Source organism: Chanos chanos, chromosome 2, assembly GCF_902362185.1.
Source record: "Chanos chanos chromosome 2, fChaCha1.1, whole genome shotgun sequence".
Lineage (NCBI taxonomy): Eukaryota > Metazoa > Chordata > Actinopteri > Gonorynchiformes > Chanidae > Chanos > Chanos chanos.
The window spans coordinates 36599729-36619875 of NC_044496.1; the positions used below are offsets into that span (position 1 = coordinate 36599729).

At 42.4% G+C, this 20147-nt stretch overlaps 1 protein-coding gene across 1 annotated transcript in view; it reads right to left on the reverse strand.

Moving 5' to 3' along the window:
• tmem266 (transmembrane protein 266) overlaps positions 1-20147 on the reverse strand; it is a 42211-nt gene continuing 22064 nt past the window's right edge. The window contains exons 3-10 of the mRNA XM_030766858.1: positions 16043-16197; positions 14227-14300; positions 11689-11745; positions 10795-10933; positions 6747-6862; positions 3703-3895; positions 930-992; positions 1-608 (exon numbers count right to left, since the gene is read on the reverse strand). Coding sequence (XP_030622718.1) covers positions 1-608; positions 930-992; positions 3703-3895; positions 6747-6862; positions 10795-10933; positions 11689-11745; positions 14227-14300; positions 16043-16197 — 1405 coding nt within the window. The remainder of the gene's footprint in view (positions 609-929; positions 993-3702; positions 3896-6746; positions 6863-10794; positions 10934-11688; positions 11746-14226; positions 14301-16042; positions 16198-20147) is intronic.

Below are 20147 nucleotides of genomic sequence, written 5' to 3' on the forward strand. Positions count from 1 at the left end.
CTATGTGTCAGGCACGCGGCTGAGGGGAGCATCGGCTGGTTCCATGAGTCTGTACTTCTCCTCCAGAGAAGATTCGGTGCCCTGCAGGTGGATAAGCGGCTTGGTCTGAAACACTCCCAGACTCTCCTGGTTACGCTTGTTGTAAATGTTCACTCTGTGCTCCAGTTCTGGGCTGGCCTTGACTGAGCCTGCTGGGCTGGGCAGCTTCAGGTTAACTGGGTCCACAAGCCCCTTTTGGGCCAGACAGGAGTCCTCAGAGAGTGAGGAGAGCAGCTCTTTAACGACGGCAGGATCCGTGCCCAATGTGAGGGGGCTGCAGTAGGGTGGGGGACAGCAGCGTTGGGAGCTGTAGTCGGAAGTGGAGGCCTCCCTAACTGTGGAGCTGCAGTCAGTGGTAGAGCCCAGTGTTTGGCTGCTTGCGCTGTGTTGGCGAGCAGTGAAACTGCAGCTGGAGCGAGACACGCTGGTGGTGGACGCCTCACTCACTGAACTGCCTACCGCATCCCTGCTCACCAGAGACGGAGGCAGCTGACTGGGGTTGTTTGGCAAGTGGATGTCTATCGCTGCCGTGGTGATGACCCGGGCAGCAGGATCTGGGACTCCTACATCTACAATAATTACAATACAACAGCTTAACCATACAACATCTCCACGTAAGACAAATCAGCCCGCTAAGGACGGCACTTACCGAAACTACAAATCACTTCAGAGCTCGTCTTTGTATATTTCATTTATTTGTTTTTGTTATGAACATGTTTCATTATGTTTTTTTTGTAATGCACCAAAAACACACATACACAGTAGCTAAAAATACTATTTCAATAGTGCTTGATAACGAGTTTCACTTGACTGAGGATTGTAGAGCAATGGAGAATCATCTATGTTACACTATGGGTGTGTGTGTGTGTGTGTGTGAATGAGTCTCTTACCACTACTGGGCTCACTGTAGTACTGGCTTATGTAGTTGTTCATGTCATCCTGAGCAACATGCTCTGAAACCAAACAGAAATTTTCACTCACATCATGACAGAAAAAAGAGGAAAACCTATAAGACAAAGACATCATACTCCCTAATGAATCAAATGTGGACCAACACTGAATCTACAAAGAGGCATTTTCACATGACGTGGCTTATTGAAGACGCAAAGACAGAGAGCAGCCATGGTTGAGATGAGCCTGTTTTGTCAGCTGTGGTTTTGAGAGAGCTCGTGTTGAAGAGGAATGGACTGGGGGCTTAAGCTGTGGTTGGGTGGTGAATAAAAGGTCCTCTGATTTTCGGAACGGAGTGGAGCGGAGCCTCGTGTTTTGGAAGCGCTATCCCAGATCTCCAGAGACAAGCGGTCGCTCATGAGGGCTTTATTTCATTTATTTTTTTGCTTAAAATATTCATTGGCCAGAAGCCCCTACGAAGAGGGGTGCAGAGCACTAAAACACCACCAAGACAATCACCTCTGAATAAATAAGGCATGAGTGTGTGAGGGGGCAACGCCACTTAAAAGGCTCTCTAATATACTGCTTTTCTCCCCCAGTAACCTCAGAGAGAGAGAGAGAGAGAGAGAGAGAGAGAGAGAGAGAGAGGGAAAAGGGAGAGTAAGAGAGAGAGAGAGAGAGAGAGAAGGCGATGATACACAATATTTGTGTTCAGTGTTGTGGAGTTGTCTGCTCTGATGTGGGATCTGACGGGCTCACATGCTGCTTTGTTCCTCTTTGCTCTGGAATATTACAAGCTGTCTGAAAGTAATCTTTTAACCTGCCTCTTTTATTTATTTTTTTGGGGTCTTGATTTGGAATTTTTGGAATCTGGTGCGAGAAAGTGAAGAGAACAGTGCAAATGATGATTTAAAGCTACCAGATCAGATGGCATCTGCTCAGGGGTAAGGGCGAATAAATATACCCCCCTTTTAAATCTGTAGGGTACAAAGAAATACGGCAAAACGTTACGACAGAGAGATTTTAAGGTCAAAACAGCGAACGTGAATGTTTTATGCTTAACATTCACTGAGCATTCTCCAAATCTTGACTCGTTCTTGAGTCTTCAAAGTTAGGAAAAAAAAAATTGCTTCCTGAATATTCAATGGTAGTATTTCATATGCCCTGGGAACTTTCCAAGAACCTAAAAAAACTGTTAGCTGTGGAGGTTATTAGTGACTCCTTGCAGGAGATGCCCTGTTTGCACACTTAGAGTGGTGGCCTTGTCTCTTGGTTTGAAGCTTTGTCTGACTCTCTTTAACCAGCTGAATAATACATGGGCTCTAAGATACCGACCCTGAGGGAAGTCCTGGGGCTGTCTCCCTCCCCCTGCCCTGGGCTGTCTCCTGAGGCCAGGCCCTGCTTTGACAGGGCTTTTTGTACATTTACTGTTCCAAAAAAAAAAAAAAAAAAAAAGCCACAAGCTAGCTCCTGGTGGCCATATTTCCCACAATCCTCACGGGGTTGGAGTGTGGCTTGCTCGGAGCCCGCTGTGGTTTTTTTCAGGTGAAAGGAACAGATGTTTATGCCATAGTTGAGTACTCTTTGGCGAGAACATGGCCCGCCACACTGAATGTTCTGTGTCGACAGCAGCTGGAACATGCCCTGAGATGCCAGCGTAAGCTGATGTGATGTGGATGACATATCGCCTTCCTGTTTTCATAGCATATCACAAGGCCCTCAGTGTTGTCTCAGTCATAAGGATTCAATCAATCAGACGTCCATAAAAACCACTATGCTCACTAAATAAATATTCAACGCCATTCCATAACCTAAAAATACCCTGCCAAATGGTACCGGTTCAAACAACACTGATAAATTCATAAATAAATAGATTTTTCACTTTATTTTTTAATGATTATCATTTGCCTGAGCTATGACAGTCTCAGTAAAGTTTTTGGTCAATTAGACGCCAAAGAATGTCTGGATGCAGGCCTTGGATGGTGTTGTGGATGAGATGTTGTTTGTTCCATTTGAGAGCTGGTTTGTATATATTATTGTAGAGTGGATGGTGTTGTGGATGAAATGTTGTTTGTTCCATTTGAGAGCTGGTTTGTATATATTATTGTAGAGTGGATGGTGTTGTGGATGAGATGTTGTTTGTTCCATTTGAGAGCTGGTTTGTATATATTATTGTAGAGTGGATGGTGTTGTGGATGAAATGTTTGTTCCATTTGAGAGCTGGTTTGTATATATTATTGTAGAGTGGATGGTGTTGTGGATGAAATGTTTGTTCCATTTGAGAGCTGGTTTGTATATATTATTGTAGAGTGGATGGTGTTGTGGATGAGATGTTGTTTGTTCCATTTGAGAGCTGGTTTGTATATATCATTGTAGAGTGGATGGTGTTGTGGATGAAATGTTGTTTGTTCCATTTGAGAGCTGGTTTGTATATATTATTGTAGAGTGAGCCAGAGCCAACCAAAGCTTCTTGGCTAAACCTGAGTGAGGGCTTAACTACCAGACCAAAGTTCTAGATTAGAAATGAGTTTTGTCTAAACAGGCATTTGTTTTAAGACTGATGTATTGTCATTCTGCAATGGGAATAGTTGTTATGTCATAGAGATGGAAATTAAACCTTTCAAAATGTAAAAAAGCAGAATGCAGAGTTTCACAGAAATGAATAGACGCTTTGGTGGCTGGTACATTAGCTAGCTACACCCTCAGAAAAGCAGACGTGTTAGACTACTCTCGCCATTAGTTATGATATGTTTCTTGGTTGGAGGCAGGTACCTCCTGGAGGACCAGGCTCTCTGGTGTTCCCGCGGGCTTCGCTGTCCGAGCCACCAGGCCCCAGGCCGTCCACCTCTTGGAAACTGCTGTTTTGTTTGCCCCATACATGGTGGATCTGCATAGCAGCTTCCCTCTCTGCTGCCAGGTCCAAATCCTGCTGTGCCAAATGAGCTCGCAGCTGCCTGATCTCAAACTGAGAGAGAGAGAGAGAGAGAGAGAGAGAGAGAGGATAAGTATGTGACTAAAAACACAGAACAAATGCCAAAACTATATTTAGTAACAGAACAACTAGAGTATTCTGGTAAAAGTATGACCAATCACAGAGCTCTGCTGTAGCAGTCTATCAAAGTCAATGCATTTTAGCATTCACACTGACATTCCCATGACCCGTCATATGTCAATGGACCTGATCAACTCCATAACTGGACCCGTCATATATCAGTGGACCTGATCAACTCCATAACTGGACCCGTCATATATCAGTGTACCTGATCAACTCCATAACTGGACCCATCATATATCAGTGTACCTGATCAACTCCATAACTGGACCCGTCATATATCAGTGTACCTGATCAACTCCACATCTGGACCCATCATATATCAGTGTACCTGATCAACTCCATAACTGGACCCGTCATATATCAGTGTACCTGATCAACTCCACATCTGGACCCATCATATATCAGTGTACCTGATCAACTCCATAACTGGACCCATCATATATCAGTGTACCTGATCAACTCCATAACTGGACCCATCATATGTCAGTGTACCTGATCAACTCCATAACTGGACCCATCATATGTCAGTGTACCTGATCAACTCCATAACTGGACCCGTCATATATCAGTGTACCTGATCAACTCCATAACTGGACCCGTCATATATCAGTGTACCTGATCAACTCCATAACTGGACCCATCATATGTCAGTGTACCTAATCAGCTCCATAACTGGACCCATCATATGTCAGTGTACCTGATCAACTCCATAACTGGACCCATCATATGTCAGTGTACCTGATCAACTCCACAACTGGACCCATCATATGTCAGTGTACCTAATCAACTCCACAACTGGACCCGTCATATATCAGTGTACCTGATCAACTCCATAACTGGATTAAATTTAGCCCTGACGGAGGTCAAATCCCACCCCTTACTGACTATGTTTGGACATTACTCTCTTAAATGTCTTTTTTTTCCCTGAGAAAACAGTGTTTGGGTTAACAGCACACTGCCATAGCACAGTCGTTTGCGGCCTCAGTATTGATCCGCGGGTCCTAACTCTCAAGAATGAATGTGACTGTATCCCGAACGTGACAGCAACCTGCCCCTGCCCCCCAGGACAGGTCTAATGGGGGTGTCACAGAACAGCGGTGCACAACTCTCATCATAACAAACTGGGATGGATTACACAGCGGTCAGCCTGCAACAGGACCTTACAATACCTTCATAGACGAACACAGTCAGTCCAAAAAAAACCCAAAACGATGAAGAACCAAACAAGGAACGTCCCCTGCTCTAAGTGACTTGAGAATAACGTGAGAAAGAATGAATAAAAATGATTAAAATGAATAATATACCATATTATTTAGTTAAAAATATTTTGTAATCCAAGATGATTACAAAATTTCAATATCAATTTCAAATGATAATTTTGTTATATTCTGTTCCCTTAATGTGCTTGAATTTTGTGATATTGTTTTTTTCTTTCAAGATTACACAAAATAAAGCAATATTTGCAACAAGTGTGAGGTATTTTAAATATATATTTGAAATGAGATACAAATACATACACACACACATATATATATATATATACACACACACACACACACACACACATACACACACACACACATATATATATATATATATACACACTGTGTGTAGGTATGTATGTGTGTGTGTGTGTGTGTGTGTGTGTGTGTATATATATATATTTATATATATGTATATATACATACACACACACACACACGCATATATATATGTGTGTGTGTGTGTGTGTGTATATATATATATATATATATATATATACACACACACACACACACACACACATACAGTATATATATACAGTATATATATATAAGCTAAAATATCATTAACTACCAATAAGGTCTCTGTTTAAAGAGCCTCCTCCACTGGTCAATCTGTGTCTGAGTGCTGCCCTCTGCTGGAGTGATCACAAACAGCAGCTGGGTAACTTGCATCAACATCTTTATATTAGTCTAAATTGCCCATTAAGAACAGACACGTAACATCTAAGTCCTGTCTCAAGACCTAGAGCTGGAAGGCAAGTCAGTCATTAGTCTTTGATGACCAAGTCTGAGTCAGGCCTCCAGCCTGTGATTGGGAGTCTGAGTCAAGTTTCGTGTCTTTTGGTAATACACGACGCAAATGGAGAGATAATGCCCATATAATTGACTTGTTTGGCCTCAGGGTCCTGGAGGTGAAACAGAACTTGTGAAAAAGTGACATCAGTTCACACATTACCACTCAGCTATGACTCGATTGATGTATTGCCTAATTGCAAGTAATTTGACAGTTTGTGAATTATCAAAGCACTCACCATAATATAAAGATTTCACAAATAGAAATTCAGATTTGCATATGTTTCTGTTTTATAAAGTTTCTCAATACAGAACCTGAGTTATGAATCCAAAAACCTGCATTTGACATGGTATGTAAGCATTTTACAGATCACAATATGTAAACGATTTACATATTTACATACATTTGTGAATGGTTCTCATTCACACTGATTTGCAGGTATTGTGTACAAACACAGCTCTACATGAGCAACTTGGAAATTACACACATAAATAACTAAATCATTACTTTTACTCCATATGCAACTACATAAAATACTGAATGTGTGTGAATTACTTGTAACTAAAGCATGAATCAGCTCCATTCCGTGTCTCTGCCTCTAGCTTTCCCTGACAGCTTGACTGTGTGATTGCTACAGTTTAAAAGACAGTGTGAAATCCCTGCCCAAGTGTGTTTGATTGACAGGCGAGGGGCGGGTCCTCACCGCCTGCTCCTGGCAGATCTGAGTTAGTCGCTCCAGCTGCTCCTCCCTCACGGCTTTGGCCTTTTCATACTGCTGCATCTCCAACTCCATCTCCACCTTCACCTGCAACACATAGGCTGGAAAGAGAGAGAGAGAGAGAGACAGAGAGAGAGAGACAGAGAGAGATAGATAGTGAGAGTCTAAATGAGGGACTTTTTTTTTTTAATGTTTACAATGTGGGAAACCCCTCAGAGAAAAGACACCTATACCTAAATTTAATAAATTGTAATACAGATAATAACAAGGTATGGTCTAATAACCAAAATCAGTCAGTGCTGTGCAATAAACCTTCTTCACTACACAGACATAAGAGAGTTATCATTATTGAAATTATGTCGACATGTGGTGAATTACTCAGCTGCACCTGAACCATTTTCTCCAGTGGTGCATTTCTGACACAGAAACAAAATCCAGCTGCACAACCTCATTTGCCATGCCCCAGCACTGACACACACACCTTCAACGTCAATACTAACCCAGAGCCTGTCAGGTGAGCTATAGCACGGCGCCGTGGCCAGTTTCATAAGTCCCTGTCACTGCTGCTACTCAGTAAGGACACAGCTCCATTAAACGTAACAGAGATTCACAAGACCGCCCGGTCAGCACAGCCCAGTGTCTGTCCAGGCAGATTCAGCACACACAGATGAACAACCAACACTGCTTATCAGCATATTCACCAGATCTTTATCAGCGGCAGTATCAGCACAGCTGTTCCACAGCATCTTCACTTGCCATACACTTTGTTTAAAGACTCCTAATAACACATCTGTTTTTCTTTTGGGGTGGGGGGGTGGGGGTGTCACTCATGGTAACAGACATGAAATGTAATGGTACATATGCTCTGGAAACTATACAGAGATTGCCCGAGACTGCAGCCCCTTAAAAAGTGTATTATTTGTGTAAAACTGTGTGAGGACAGTTGAGTGCAGAGGTTGTTATGGAATGCAGTTCTTCATTGAGGTATTAATCATTTGATTCATTTTAATCATTTGACATTAATCATACGCTAAATATGCTGTTTTCAGCTTTTTCCTGATGGAGTAGAAAACAAACAAAACTAATTATATATCTGCATTATTTTATATATTCTGAACCTCACATTTAAGATCTTTATTAATTGATTGTAATAATTCATTTTGAGGTGCAGTCTGAACAGCTTGGGCTCTTACCCGTAAGACAATTCATAATTTGTATACAAATGTTGGTACTGTAATATATCGTAACTAGGCATTCTATCATGTTTATTACGAAAGTGAAACAGCTGAAATTAAGAGCTTTGATGGGTTATTATATCACAACTGAGATGAGCATGACTGTGCTCTGTCAGCAAATACCTGTTTAGAGAGAGAGAGAGCACTGGTGAAACGGCTATAGGGAGGTGCTGAGTGAAGCTTCACAGTGAAGCTCTCTACAGGTGATGTGCTCCTCTCTGTTAGCCTCTCTCTCCTGCCGTCTCTTAATTAGCCCTGGCCCACCGTGTGGAGAAAGGCTCATGTTCTCAGACAGTTTTCTCTTTCTCGCTGTGTCTTAATTAGTCTGCTTCACGTTGGCGACGAACGTGTTTTTGAGTTTTGGAGCAGTGCTCTGTGTGGACACACTGAGATTGACAGTGCTGTTTTTTCAACTCCTGTCTCTTCAGCACAGACCAAGTTCTACCTGAGGGACAGGCATACGCCCTCTCTGGTCAGACAGTGATACATTACAGAATAAACAGGAGAAACAAACTACACCAGTAGCAAAGTTGTACATCTTAAAGATTTTGGCATCCTCATCCAAAGGTCGTTGACAAGACGTGTGATTGCAGTTTACCAGATCACCACAGGGGGGCTGTACACTAGTCAAGGTGGCAGTGAGAAAACACAGCTCATGCATTTTAAAGACAAATCACCTCCAAATCGTCACTTTCATCCTCAGAAAGTTCACTTTGCCTTTCTTGAGTATAACACATTTCAATAAGAGTTATATGTAAATGAAGACAAACTGAAATCCTTGCACAAACCAAAGCAACTCTATTCTCCCAATCAGCGAGTTGTGTTCTTGTGTTTTATTGATCTGAAAGGCAATTCATTATACTCATCAGTTTGATCTAATAATCTTCAAAGCTTGGACCAGGATCAATGGTGACGTGTTTACAATTTATATGAATGTGTGTGTGTGTGTGTGTGTGTGTGTGTGTGTGTATGTGTGTGTGAGAGAGAGAGAGAATGAGAGAGAGAGAGTGTACACATTTGTACATATCTCCATTTGAAAAATGCATATTATAGAGCCTACATTACAACATAGGAAGGATGTTAGTTAATTAAATTTGTTAGATGGGTGTGACAAAGTGAACACTGTGTTTCTCTCATTTTGTTTCTTCAGAGTATAAATTCCCACACAGACCTCCAATAAATCAAAAGTATGAGAACATGGAGGAATGAAAAGAGAATGAGAATGAAGTATGTATGCAGTGTGAGTGTGTGTGCGTGTGTGTGTGCGTGTGCTTGTGCATGTGCGTGTGTGTGTGCATGTGCGTGCGGTGTGTGTGTGCATGTGCAAGTGTGTGAGTACACTGTGCAGTGAGTACACTGCGCAGTAAACAATCCAGAGCAAAGCTGTCGTCAGTAAAAAGCACAGAGCCTGTACAGTTTGATAAATCACTAGAATAAATATGCTCAAAAAATGCACACACATGACTGTGTGTGTACACCACCATAGAGAGTTAATCATGCAGGCAATGTCAATGAACTGCTATCATATGCTCTGTATGGACTGTGTCCATACACAATCTGTGGGTACACACACATTCAGTGTTAAGTGAAATGGAACGTGTGATTTAGATTACGTAACACAGCATGCGTAACGCTGAGATAAAACCACACAAACACACACATACACACACACACACACACACACACACACACACACACACACACACAACATTACTGTTCACAAAGGACTGAAATGGGCTTATCCATCTTCTGGGCACTGGAGTCACAGATAGTGTGGATGAATGGAAGAAAAGAAGAGGAAAAAAAAGATAGAGGGGAGGCTTTGTGGCTTTTAGGAAGGAGAGCTGGTTGAAGGGATGTGAAGACAGCACATGTTAGAGTCAGTGAGCTAGACTGCCAGACTTATGCAGAACAAGCTGATAGGGAATGTGAAAGAGGGCGACCTGGACCAGGCCTGTGATTGACTATTCATGCATACACTTGCATTAATGAGAGCCAATGATCGGCTGTAACAGGTGTTCTGTTCTGTCACTGAGACGGAGAGATCAGAGTCTGTATGAATGTTAATGGGAGCCAACGCTGGTGAAGTGCACCAAGTATCATCCATCACCACACACATGGTAGTGGACAGAGAAACAAACATTTCAGATGTTTAGACACACACTCACAGACAGACAAACACAAACACAAAAACACACACACAAAAACACACACACACACACACACACACACACACACACACACACACACACACACACACACACAATCGTTCAGTCAGCTCATCACAAAGACGCAGATTCAAACAACTCCTATAGTGTCTGGAAACCACATATCCCATACAAAAAGACTTGTTCTTGTTTACAAAACACACAACAAGATTGTTTGTGTATTTTTTTGTTGGATAGAGTGCTGTAACCATTTTATGCAATCACAACAGGCTTTCAGTGTTTACTCCTAAACCAGTTTGATCTTTTCTATCATATGTTTGTATTAGTTATTCCAATGGGTTTTTAACTCCTCTCAGCTTCTACCTCTGGAAATGAGTCTGTTCTCATTCTTTTGCACTTTAAAATTATAGATTAAAGTGACAAGCCATGATGTTTGCTCTGATGAATGAAATATGTCCAGATGCATTATCGCCTATAGATTATCTTCATATGCTGAGATGCTGGAATATAGCCATTTGGTGATTGAGGTACTTCAGACTGGTGATAAAAGCTGATTAATAACAATGGGGAGCTTGATTTGACTTGATTTTGCCATTGAAGGTTTGGGTTAAAGGGCTGGTGGAGACTCACCGTCGATGATTCTCTTAACCCTCCAGATTCTCAGGGTAATGATGAGGCTGATGGCATCCCAGGGGCTACTGGGGCCGTTGGCGACTGTGGAAGCCACCATCGGGGCAAGAGAGAGGACGATGACAGCACCGTCAAACACCTGTCACCCAGGGAGAGAGAGAGAGAGAGAAGGTAGGCCTGTAGTGTGCAATGGTGTCAAACACTGTCTAGCACTACTGATATAAACACCATCACTGCAAACGTCATCAGACACAAATGCGGTTAAACATCTGCACAGCACACCATCTCTACAAAAATCAACTGACATCATCAAACACTATCAAAACATCAGCAACAGAAACACTTGTCTAAAGACAAACACACTCCGAAACTCCTTGTGTAAAGTTTGGATGACTCGCAGTGTAAAGACAGTCTAATAAGAGAAAAGATCAGGGGATATTCTTCCTTGACGGTCCTGACTTTCCATACTGGAGGAAAGATTATCTCCAAAGTCTACTGCTACCCAGACTCTGGACTGAAGACTTTAGGAGGTAGGAGTAAAGATGAATTGTGCTCTCCTATTACACAATCCTGAATTGCCAAAATTTCATTTCTGTCAGGAAACATTTCCCTGATCACATGTTTGTAGGTAACTGAAGTATGTGCACAGTATACCTCCTCAATGCTTCAGATTCAAATGACAAATGCTATTTCTCCATTCCAGTGTACATGATTAGGAAAGCATTAGGTTACTGGCGGCACAGTGTGCTGGGCAGGTCTCTGTGTCTTTGGGAGAGTTGTGCTGCGACATTGAGAAAGTGCCAGTGCAGTAGAGAGCAAGGCAAAGACTCATCTCTCATTACACTTCAAGGCCAAACATGTACCCAAGTCCTGACGACGCCCCAGGGAGCTTACCTCAACTTTGTTCTCGATATAATCCCAGATCCCCAGAACCACAATCCTGAAGACAGTCTGTGTGTGTGTGTGTGTGTGTGCGTGAGAGAGAGAGAGAGCGAGAGAGAGAGCGAGAGAGAGAGAATGTGGTTAGGAAGAAAGTGGAAGAGGGCAAAGGTGTTTCAGGATGGGGGAAACATAAAAAGGAGTGAGAAGGACAGAGAGAGGGGGGAGAGAGAAAAATAATGAGATCAAGAAGGCAAGAGAAAAGATCGTAAAAACACATTGAAATTGTCACTTTTTTGATCATCAAACACATTTTGGCTATGATGTTACAACAGTGACTGATGCTTTGTCAGGTGTTTATAGTATCTAAACACATAAGTTGGATGTGCTAACACGGCAGCCCTTAGAAGAACACTTTACATCTATTTGATTACGCTTCCATAATGAGCAACTGAGAGGCAGAATCTTAAAATCCAGCTCATATTGAGTTGTGGTGGCAGTAGGATTCATCATCCTTTTGGTTTGGAAAATTCAGCACATCTTACAAAAAATCTGTGCATCTCAGCAAAAACCACCTGCCTGCCTTTTACAGCATTTTCTCTTCCATATCCTGGCAAAATGCAACACATGATTCATCAGTGACAGGTGACATTTATTCATCAACTCCACCACAGCAGGAGTGAATCAAAGCAATGACAGGAAAAACGAACTGAGGAGGAGCTGCTGACTTAGAGAAAGAGAGGAGGAGCTTCTCTCCTCCCCATAGAGTCATTACCCATTCTCTCTCTCGCTCTCTCTGTCTCTCAGCCCCCTGATTCTCTCTGTCTCTGGGGTTCATTGACCAATGTGCACCAACAGACTAATACAAATTACAATCACTCTGGGGTTCATTGACCAGTGTGCACCAACAGACTAATACAAATTACAATCACTCTGTTAAAAGTAAGATGCACCCATGGCATAAATTATATTATAAGTCTGGTTAAATGCCCAGCGCAGGGCAAAAGCCATAGGATCAGAGGAAAGTGTTCATCAGTAGAGAATAACTTTAATGACTCCAATGCCACTTTAGACTCCTGCTCCTCCAGAAACTGAATACACACTGAAAAACAAAAGAAAAAGTAGTCAGAGCAAAGAGGAAAAAAATCACAAGTCTAATAGAAACACTATTCTAGCGTAAAACACCCCAAGATGGGAAACTCAAATGATATGACTTTGAAAAAGTTTTCTCTTTTATTGTATCTGCATCAGTTAGCCTTGTGGTTTATGCCTACAGTAAACTATAAATCTTCAATTATTGAATTTCTATAGTGGTTTGCATGCTGACTAACTAAGGCCCTTTTGACTCTCATAGTTTGTCAAATCTCTCCTAGAAAAACATGAGCAAAGTCCAAAATCCTGGACCAAACCAGACAAGTTGTGCAGTGAACCTGCAGTCCTCATATGTAGGAGTACTATTGGGGCAACCTTTAAAGCACTTTATATAGAGAGGATATAAACAAATCCTATGTCATTTCTCAGTATGTAAAGCATGGCATTGCTAAGGCTCCATTTAAGGTAGGGTGACCATACGTGCTCTCTTACCCCGGACATGTCCTCTTTTTCCGACCTAAATAATGCGTCCGGGCCGGGATTTCTAAATTGCCAAAAATGTCCGGGATTTGGCTTTTGCCTTCCACAGTTGCCATTCTATGTGTGTGTATTTGCATTGCTTTAACCTTTTTCTTTAGATCCCGCCCTTTCGCATGCCACCAGTTGACGGTCATGTACACTATCATGCCACAAACATTAGTTAAACTGCATCTCATTCATTACCGTTAACACCGCAGCAACAGCCAAGAGACCTTAAGAAAGCCGTAATGCCACCAAAACTTGAATGGAAAGAAATAAGTTCACCTTGCCACTGTTATTATGCTAACAGTTATTTGTCTTCTTAAAGACTAGCCGGCTATGTATTGTGTAAGACAGATGGAGTACAGATGGAGTTTCATATTGCATTGTCAAACATCAGCCTTACATGCGCAACAGCAGGAACCAAAAGTGACATACACTTAAATTGGGTGGGGAATGCATCAGACACCCCCCCACCCCCAACCCCTTCCCCTCTTTTGGAAACCAAAATATGGTCACCCTATTTAAGGTGTACATTTACAGTGTGGTTGTATTACTGGTTATCAGCACATCAACCTCTTATGATGTGTTGTGGTAAGACAATTAAGTTACACATTGAACATCTTCTGAACATTTTTCAGGTTTTCTCATAACGATTTATGGTAACTTCAGTCTACTACCAAAACACTGTAGGGCGTTTTTTATGTACAACACCTGTTTTTTTTTATTACAGAATATTACAGCTTTCGATGCATTTATGACTGCTTGGTAATATATTACACAGGCTGCTTTGTGTTAAGTCTTACTATTTTATGTGTTCAGATATGCTGTGTGCCGTTTCAGTATGAAACAAATATTATCTGTACATTTTTGATATGATCCCTGTTAGCTGCTGTGGTCCCTCGCTGTGTTGAACGTAAGCTGTGATTGGTTCAGACTCACCTCGGTGAAGAACACAGAAAGAATGACCAGACTGATCCAGTGGATGATACTGGCAAACTGGAATGCATTGGTAACTATGGAGGCAATGCAGAGAGCAAAGGACAAAGGTTAGAGACTCTTGGACTACACATTACAGCCTTTTCCTGGACTGGCCTATTGTCTGTTTATGCTGATATTTAGCATGGCCCTGTAGGCCTTAACAATCTTTCAGACTCTTATATTCACAGGTTTATTATTAGAATCCACAGTGAATACTTTTGGAGGTAGCACATCACTACCCTGTTTTGCCAATAACTTTTCATGTGCAGCTTAGAAAGTAAGCATATTAAAAAAAACAGCAGAAGAGCTTTTTCATTTCCAGCATGGGAATTCTTTAAAACAGTGTTTCTCTACTATCCGGTTGTGGAACTCACTGGACTGTGAATTTTGAATCTATCTCGGCACAGGTCCCTCAGACTGGTATTTAAAAGCACTAACTCACTCACAGGCCTTTGAACAGGGTTTTTCACCCTACTCCTCAGGGACCAGCTGTTGTTCCACATAATTCGCTATTGAACCTGCTCTCTCTCATCTGAGTCAACTTGTTAACTCACAATTAAACTCTCGATTGTACTGAATCAGCTGTGCTACACCAAGGTAATGATGAATCTCTTGTGAAGTGATCAGTGGAGAGGCTAATAAAACATTACCATTATAAGACGCAGCCAAAGAAACTGAAAACTGCACGCCAGTGAATGGCTTATAAACCTGGTCTCTATTATTAGATCAGTGGCCTGATTGGAGAGCATTTGAAGAGTTTTTGGTATTGAGGTACACACCCCACCAGTCGTACTGTGCCATCTCTCTCTTTAGCAGCCTATCTGTCTATCCATCAGACCCAATTACAAGCCAGCTCAGTAGTGCACTCTTCCGTCAGTGAGAGCTCCGGTGTTACGCACCGCCTCTCGGCCCCATCTGTCTCTGTTTCTGTCATTCACTCATCTGGCCATTCATCAGTCCACCTCCCCCATTGCTCCGTCCATTAATCCTGCCATCCACTAGTGTCTCTCCATTTATTTCTATCTTAATCTCTTGCTCTGCATTTGTCTTACCCTCCCTCTCACCCTCCTTCTCTCTCTCCTTCTCTCTCTCTCTCTCTCTCCCTCTCTCTCTCCCTCCCTCTCTTGCTCTGTTCAATCTGTCCATCAGTGCCTGTAAGTACCAGAACACGTGGCCAATACAGAAAGTAATTTATGTCTCCTGTCATCTATGGCATAAGCCTGTGATATCATAAAGGCTGTGTCTAGCGACCATCCAAATCATTATGAATGAAGAGTGAGACTGTCACCCTGGAAACCACTTATTCCTTACATTCACAGAGTGAATATCAATGAGAAGAGATGCTATATGGGATAATCATGACTTTGGTCCACCAAGGACACATGGAAACTCCTTGTGACTTATATAAAAAGTGTTTTTCAATCAGTAATTAGAAGCAGATTAGTGATTATATTCAGTCACTGAGGCACTGGAGGGACAGGTTCAACCTCACAGTGATGCAGGGGCCAGTTCCATTTTAGCTTCAGTGCAATGCAGATGAAAATGCTACATGATAGTCACAGAATCAACTTCATCCCCTGAAATCATATTTGTGATATCCTCTAAAAACTTAAAGCACCCAGATGAAGGAGAACAGACACAACACTTTACTGAGTGAAATGTCACTCAACACTTGTCATAGTATAATAAGTACATTATACTTATGTACAAACATCTTTAGTAGTCTTAGGTTGTGCTCTGTATGTCAGCATGGAAGTTACACAGTTCAGACACTTACACTGTAGAAGCTTTGTGTCTATGAGAAGTTCCAGGGCCAGCAGAACCACAACCAGGATCACACAGGCCACCAGGAAACAGTTAAAACCGGCACTGAGCAAGCACACCTGCCAAAGCGCTGCCCTTCTCCCACAACAGGGCTTCAGCCAGTTAGACCTGCAGCAGAGAGAGTGAGAGAGAGAAAGAGAGAGAGAGAGAGAGAGAGAAAGAACGAAAGGATTAAGTAAAACCCATATACAAAGTGATGAAGAACCATCTGAAAGACAACCAATCAAGCCTTAAATACAAAGCAGACAAACAGACCAGGCACCGCTGATTTGTTTTTTAAAATGATCTGTACAAACGACGGCAAGCCAAAACAGTGTCTGTACTGATTGTGCTCTGCTCCTTCTCTGCCAAAAGAGGGTGCTGTTTTTTTTTCTACACACAGTTGAAAAAAAACCCCACACGTTTGTGCATGTTTTCAAAACATTCCATTACTGTTCCACTTGCACACAGTCTGTGGGACTTCTGTTTCTTTATCTGATCAGGTGTAACTCACCCTCATGGACTAAGATGAACTGTTAGTGTGACTTGTTTTGTGAATCAAGTGTTCAGTAAAGTACTTATGGTGAGATGTTTTTGTCATTCTGTGACTGATTAATCTCTATCTGTTTAACCATGCTGTTCACAGTCAACTGTTCACATTCACCAGCAGTTTGGTAGGTTTAGTTCTGAGTTTTGGTTCTGTTTTATCACATTTTTCTCTCACTCTCCTTCTCACTTTCTCTCTCTCTTTCTCTCTCTCTCTCTCTCTCTCTCTCACACACACACCCACACATACATACTCTCTCTCTTTCTTGGTTTCAGTCATTTCCACCCCCCCGTCTCACACACACATACTCTCTCCCTCTCCCTGTTTCACTCTCCTTTTCAATCTCCACCCTTCTCTCTGTTTCTCTCTCTCTCTCTCTCTCTCTCTTTCCAGTTCTTTCTCAATCTGTCACTGTACTTATGTTTCTCTCTCTCATTCTTTCCCTCCAAACTCCCACTCACTGTTTCTTTTTTATTTTATCTCTCTCTTTCTGTCTTTGTCTCTCTAACTCTGTCTTCAAGTCTATTGTTAGGTACTGACAGAAAGAATACCACTCTTTTCAATGACTACTGGAATTTTGGCTTGTGAAACTTGACCTTACTGAAACATTGTTGATATCACTGTTCTGCTTTAACTTTTTTGTGATCCAAAGGACCTAAAACTTTCAGCGTTGCTTGATTAAAGAATTTCTCTAATGGCAAAAAGACTACCACAACAAAAATGAGATCATTATTTCTCAAAAGTTGGATCTCTGGCGTCTGCGTAATATTTTCCAGAGTCAGCTCCAATGCTCACAGGGAGCACCCGGTCACCTCCCCTGGGAGCGGATGCTGCTTTTGGCAGTGTGAAGGGCTCTGCGTGGCCATGTGCTGACCCCACACACACACACATATCCATGCATACACACACCCACTCTCATATGCAGAAACACACACGGACACACAGACACAGACACACAGACACACACACACACAAACCCACATATCCATGCATACACACACCCACTCTCATATGCAGACACACACACACACACACACATGCACGCACATACCATCTTGAAGTCCCAGACTCCCGTCTCTCAGCCGCAGCCAAGAAGATGATTGTCTAACAGCATGGTGAAGCCTTCATTTGATTAGCCTGGTACTGTTTACACGCTCCAGGCTTTGCCCTTGCCCGCTACATCGGAGAAGGAGACTCTAATGCTGAGTGGGCGGCTGAGGGTGGCGTCTGTTCCCACCACCTTTTTGCGTCCTGTAACACGATGCCACTCTAACGTGCATGCCTGACTACGCCTGGTACTGTGGGCCTAGAATGTACCTCTGTAAGTCTGTGCTTTCATGACTTTAAATTTGCAGCAGTTCACTTTAATGCTATATCTCCCATTACGTTCTCCCCCTGTTTGCTTCTTGTTCCCTCCAGTCAGGGGAGCATGACTATAGACACCGGCCTGCCAGGGATTTGTGGGTAATTAATAGTGAGCCGTGGTGTGGGAGTGGGTGACGGTGTTTTCCCTGCAATCCGTATTCTATAGTGTAAGCAAGGCCTAAACAAAAAATGACTTCTCCTGACCAAGGTCAGTTTGGCCGAGGTCTTGACACGTTTTAATGAGGAGGTGACGAAGCAGCTGGTCAGAGCCTGTGGTGTAAGTGTCTCATCAGGAAAGCCAACCTCTGATTGGAGCATTACTCCATCAGCTCCATAGACGAACCAGCAACCAGACAGTAGATGGGTTCACTGAGGCTAAGACATCTGAACAACAGCTGGGGTCATGACTACTGCAAACACAGATGGCAGAAAAAAAACAGTCTACGTCTGGTGCCTCTTGTTTCCTCAGTCAAACTCACAAACTCAAGCAGAGATTCAGGCTCTCAGGTGATTCATGACTGAACCTGCCATGTGTTTAGAGGAATTCTGCCTGGTCTGAGAACAAGTCGTGAGAGCAAGCATTCGTAAGCTGGCAGCCCTGAGCGGGGCTGGGTGGAAGGCCTGATTACTGAAACACTGAGGTAAGTGAGGTCAGAAGAGAAGAGAAGAGAAGAGAAGAGACGAGACGAGACGAGACGAGACGAGAAGAGAAGAGAAGAGAAGAGGAGAGAAGAGAAGAGAAGAGAAGAGAAGAGAAGAGAAGAGAAGAGACGAGAAGAGAGGAGAAGAGAAGAGAAGAGAAGAGACGAGGAGAGAAGAGAAGAGAAGAGAAGAGAAGAGAAGAGAAGAGAAGAGAAGAGAAGAGAAGAGAAGAGACGAGACGAGACGAGACGAGGAGAGAAGAGAAGAGAAGAGAAGAGAAGAGAAGAGAAGAGAAGAGAAGAGACGAGACGAGGAGAGAAGAGAGGAGAAGAGAAGAGAAGAGAAGAGAAGAGAAGAGAAGAGAAGAGAACAGACGAGACGAGACGAGACGAGACGAGACGAGGAGAGAAGAGTAGAGAAGAGTAGAGAAGAGAAGAGACGTAACGGGGGCATTGGGAGACAAGCTTTCCAAATGATCTCAAAGGTACAGTAGAGTCCCAGTCTACTAACACACTCCCAAAGCAAAACAAAGATCATCTGATTATAGGCAGCTTGAAATATCAGTTTGATGTTTGACCTAAAATGCAGAATAAATGACATAGGGAATAATCTGAAATATGATCATTGAAATATAAGGTCAAAAAGTCAACCTGACCTGGTGAAAAAGAGCAGAAATCCCAATTTGCTCACACTGTGCATTAGTTACCCGTGTGGGATGCAGGTGTAGTGATTTGGAAGCCCTGTGGACAGCCCTCTCTGGGGTTGGAATGGCTCTTTTAGGTGACATGAAAGGCTGAAGTGAAAAGCTTTAAAATGTTATTTGCCAGTAAAACAGCAATGAGTGCATAACCTATAAAACTACAGCAGTTCCCACACTACCTCACATTAGTCTTCAGCTGTGTAGTCTAGGCCAATCACTGAATAGACTTTGTATTCCACACACACACATGGGCTGACTGGGTAATGTAGTCAACTATGAACTAGGTCTACCAGAGATATACTGTGGACTAGAACTACTTACTTCTATAATAATGTCAAAAAAACGTTAAGCATTTAATATTTTATGAAATATAAAATAAATATGAATCTGAAATTTGAATATAGAACACTGACCTGTAGCAAAAATTTACAAAGCATTGCTGTGACATATTTACAGTGTCAGAGAGAAGGCCAGAGATTGTTGCAGTTGGTACATGTCAGAGTGCATCGTAGTGTTTGTGTGTGTGTGTGTGTGTGCTTCCAATTACAGGGGACCCCCCCAAAAGGAGTAAAAAACAACAGTTCTGTGTGGGGGGGTTGAAACATTTATATATCCTATGCTATATAGCCCTGGAGAAAAAGTTGACCCCCCCTCCATTGTCAGTGTATAATTTGCACTCTGTGTGTGTGTGTGTGTATACCTTTGTGTGATGGGAGTGGAATCCGGTGTGTGAAAATGTATGGAGTCATACCGGCTCCTTTAGTGTCGTGAAAAACGTGCCTGACAAAAGAGACAGAGAAAGTAAATGAAACCTTTCTGTAGATT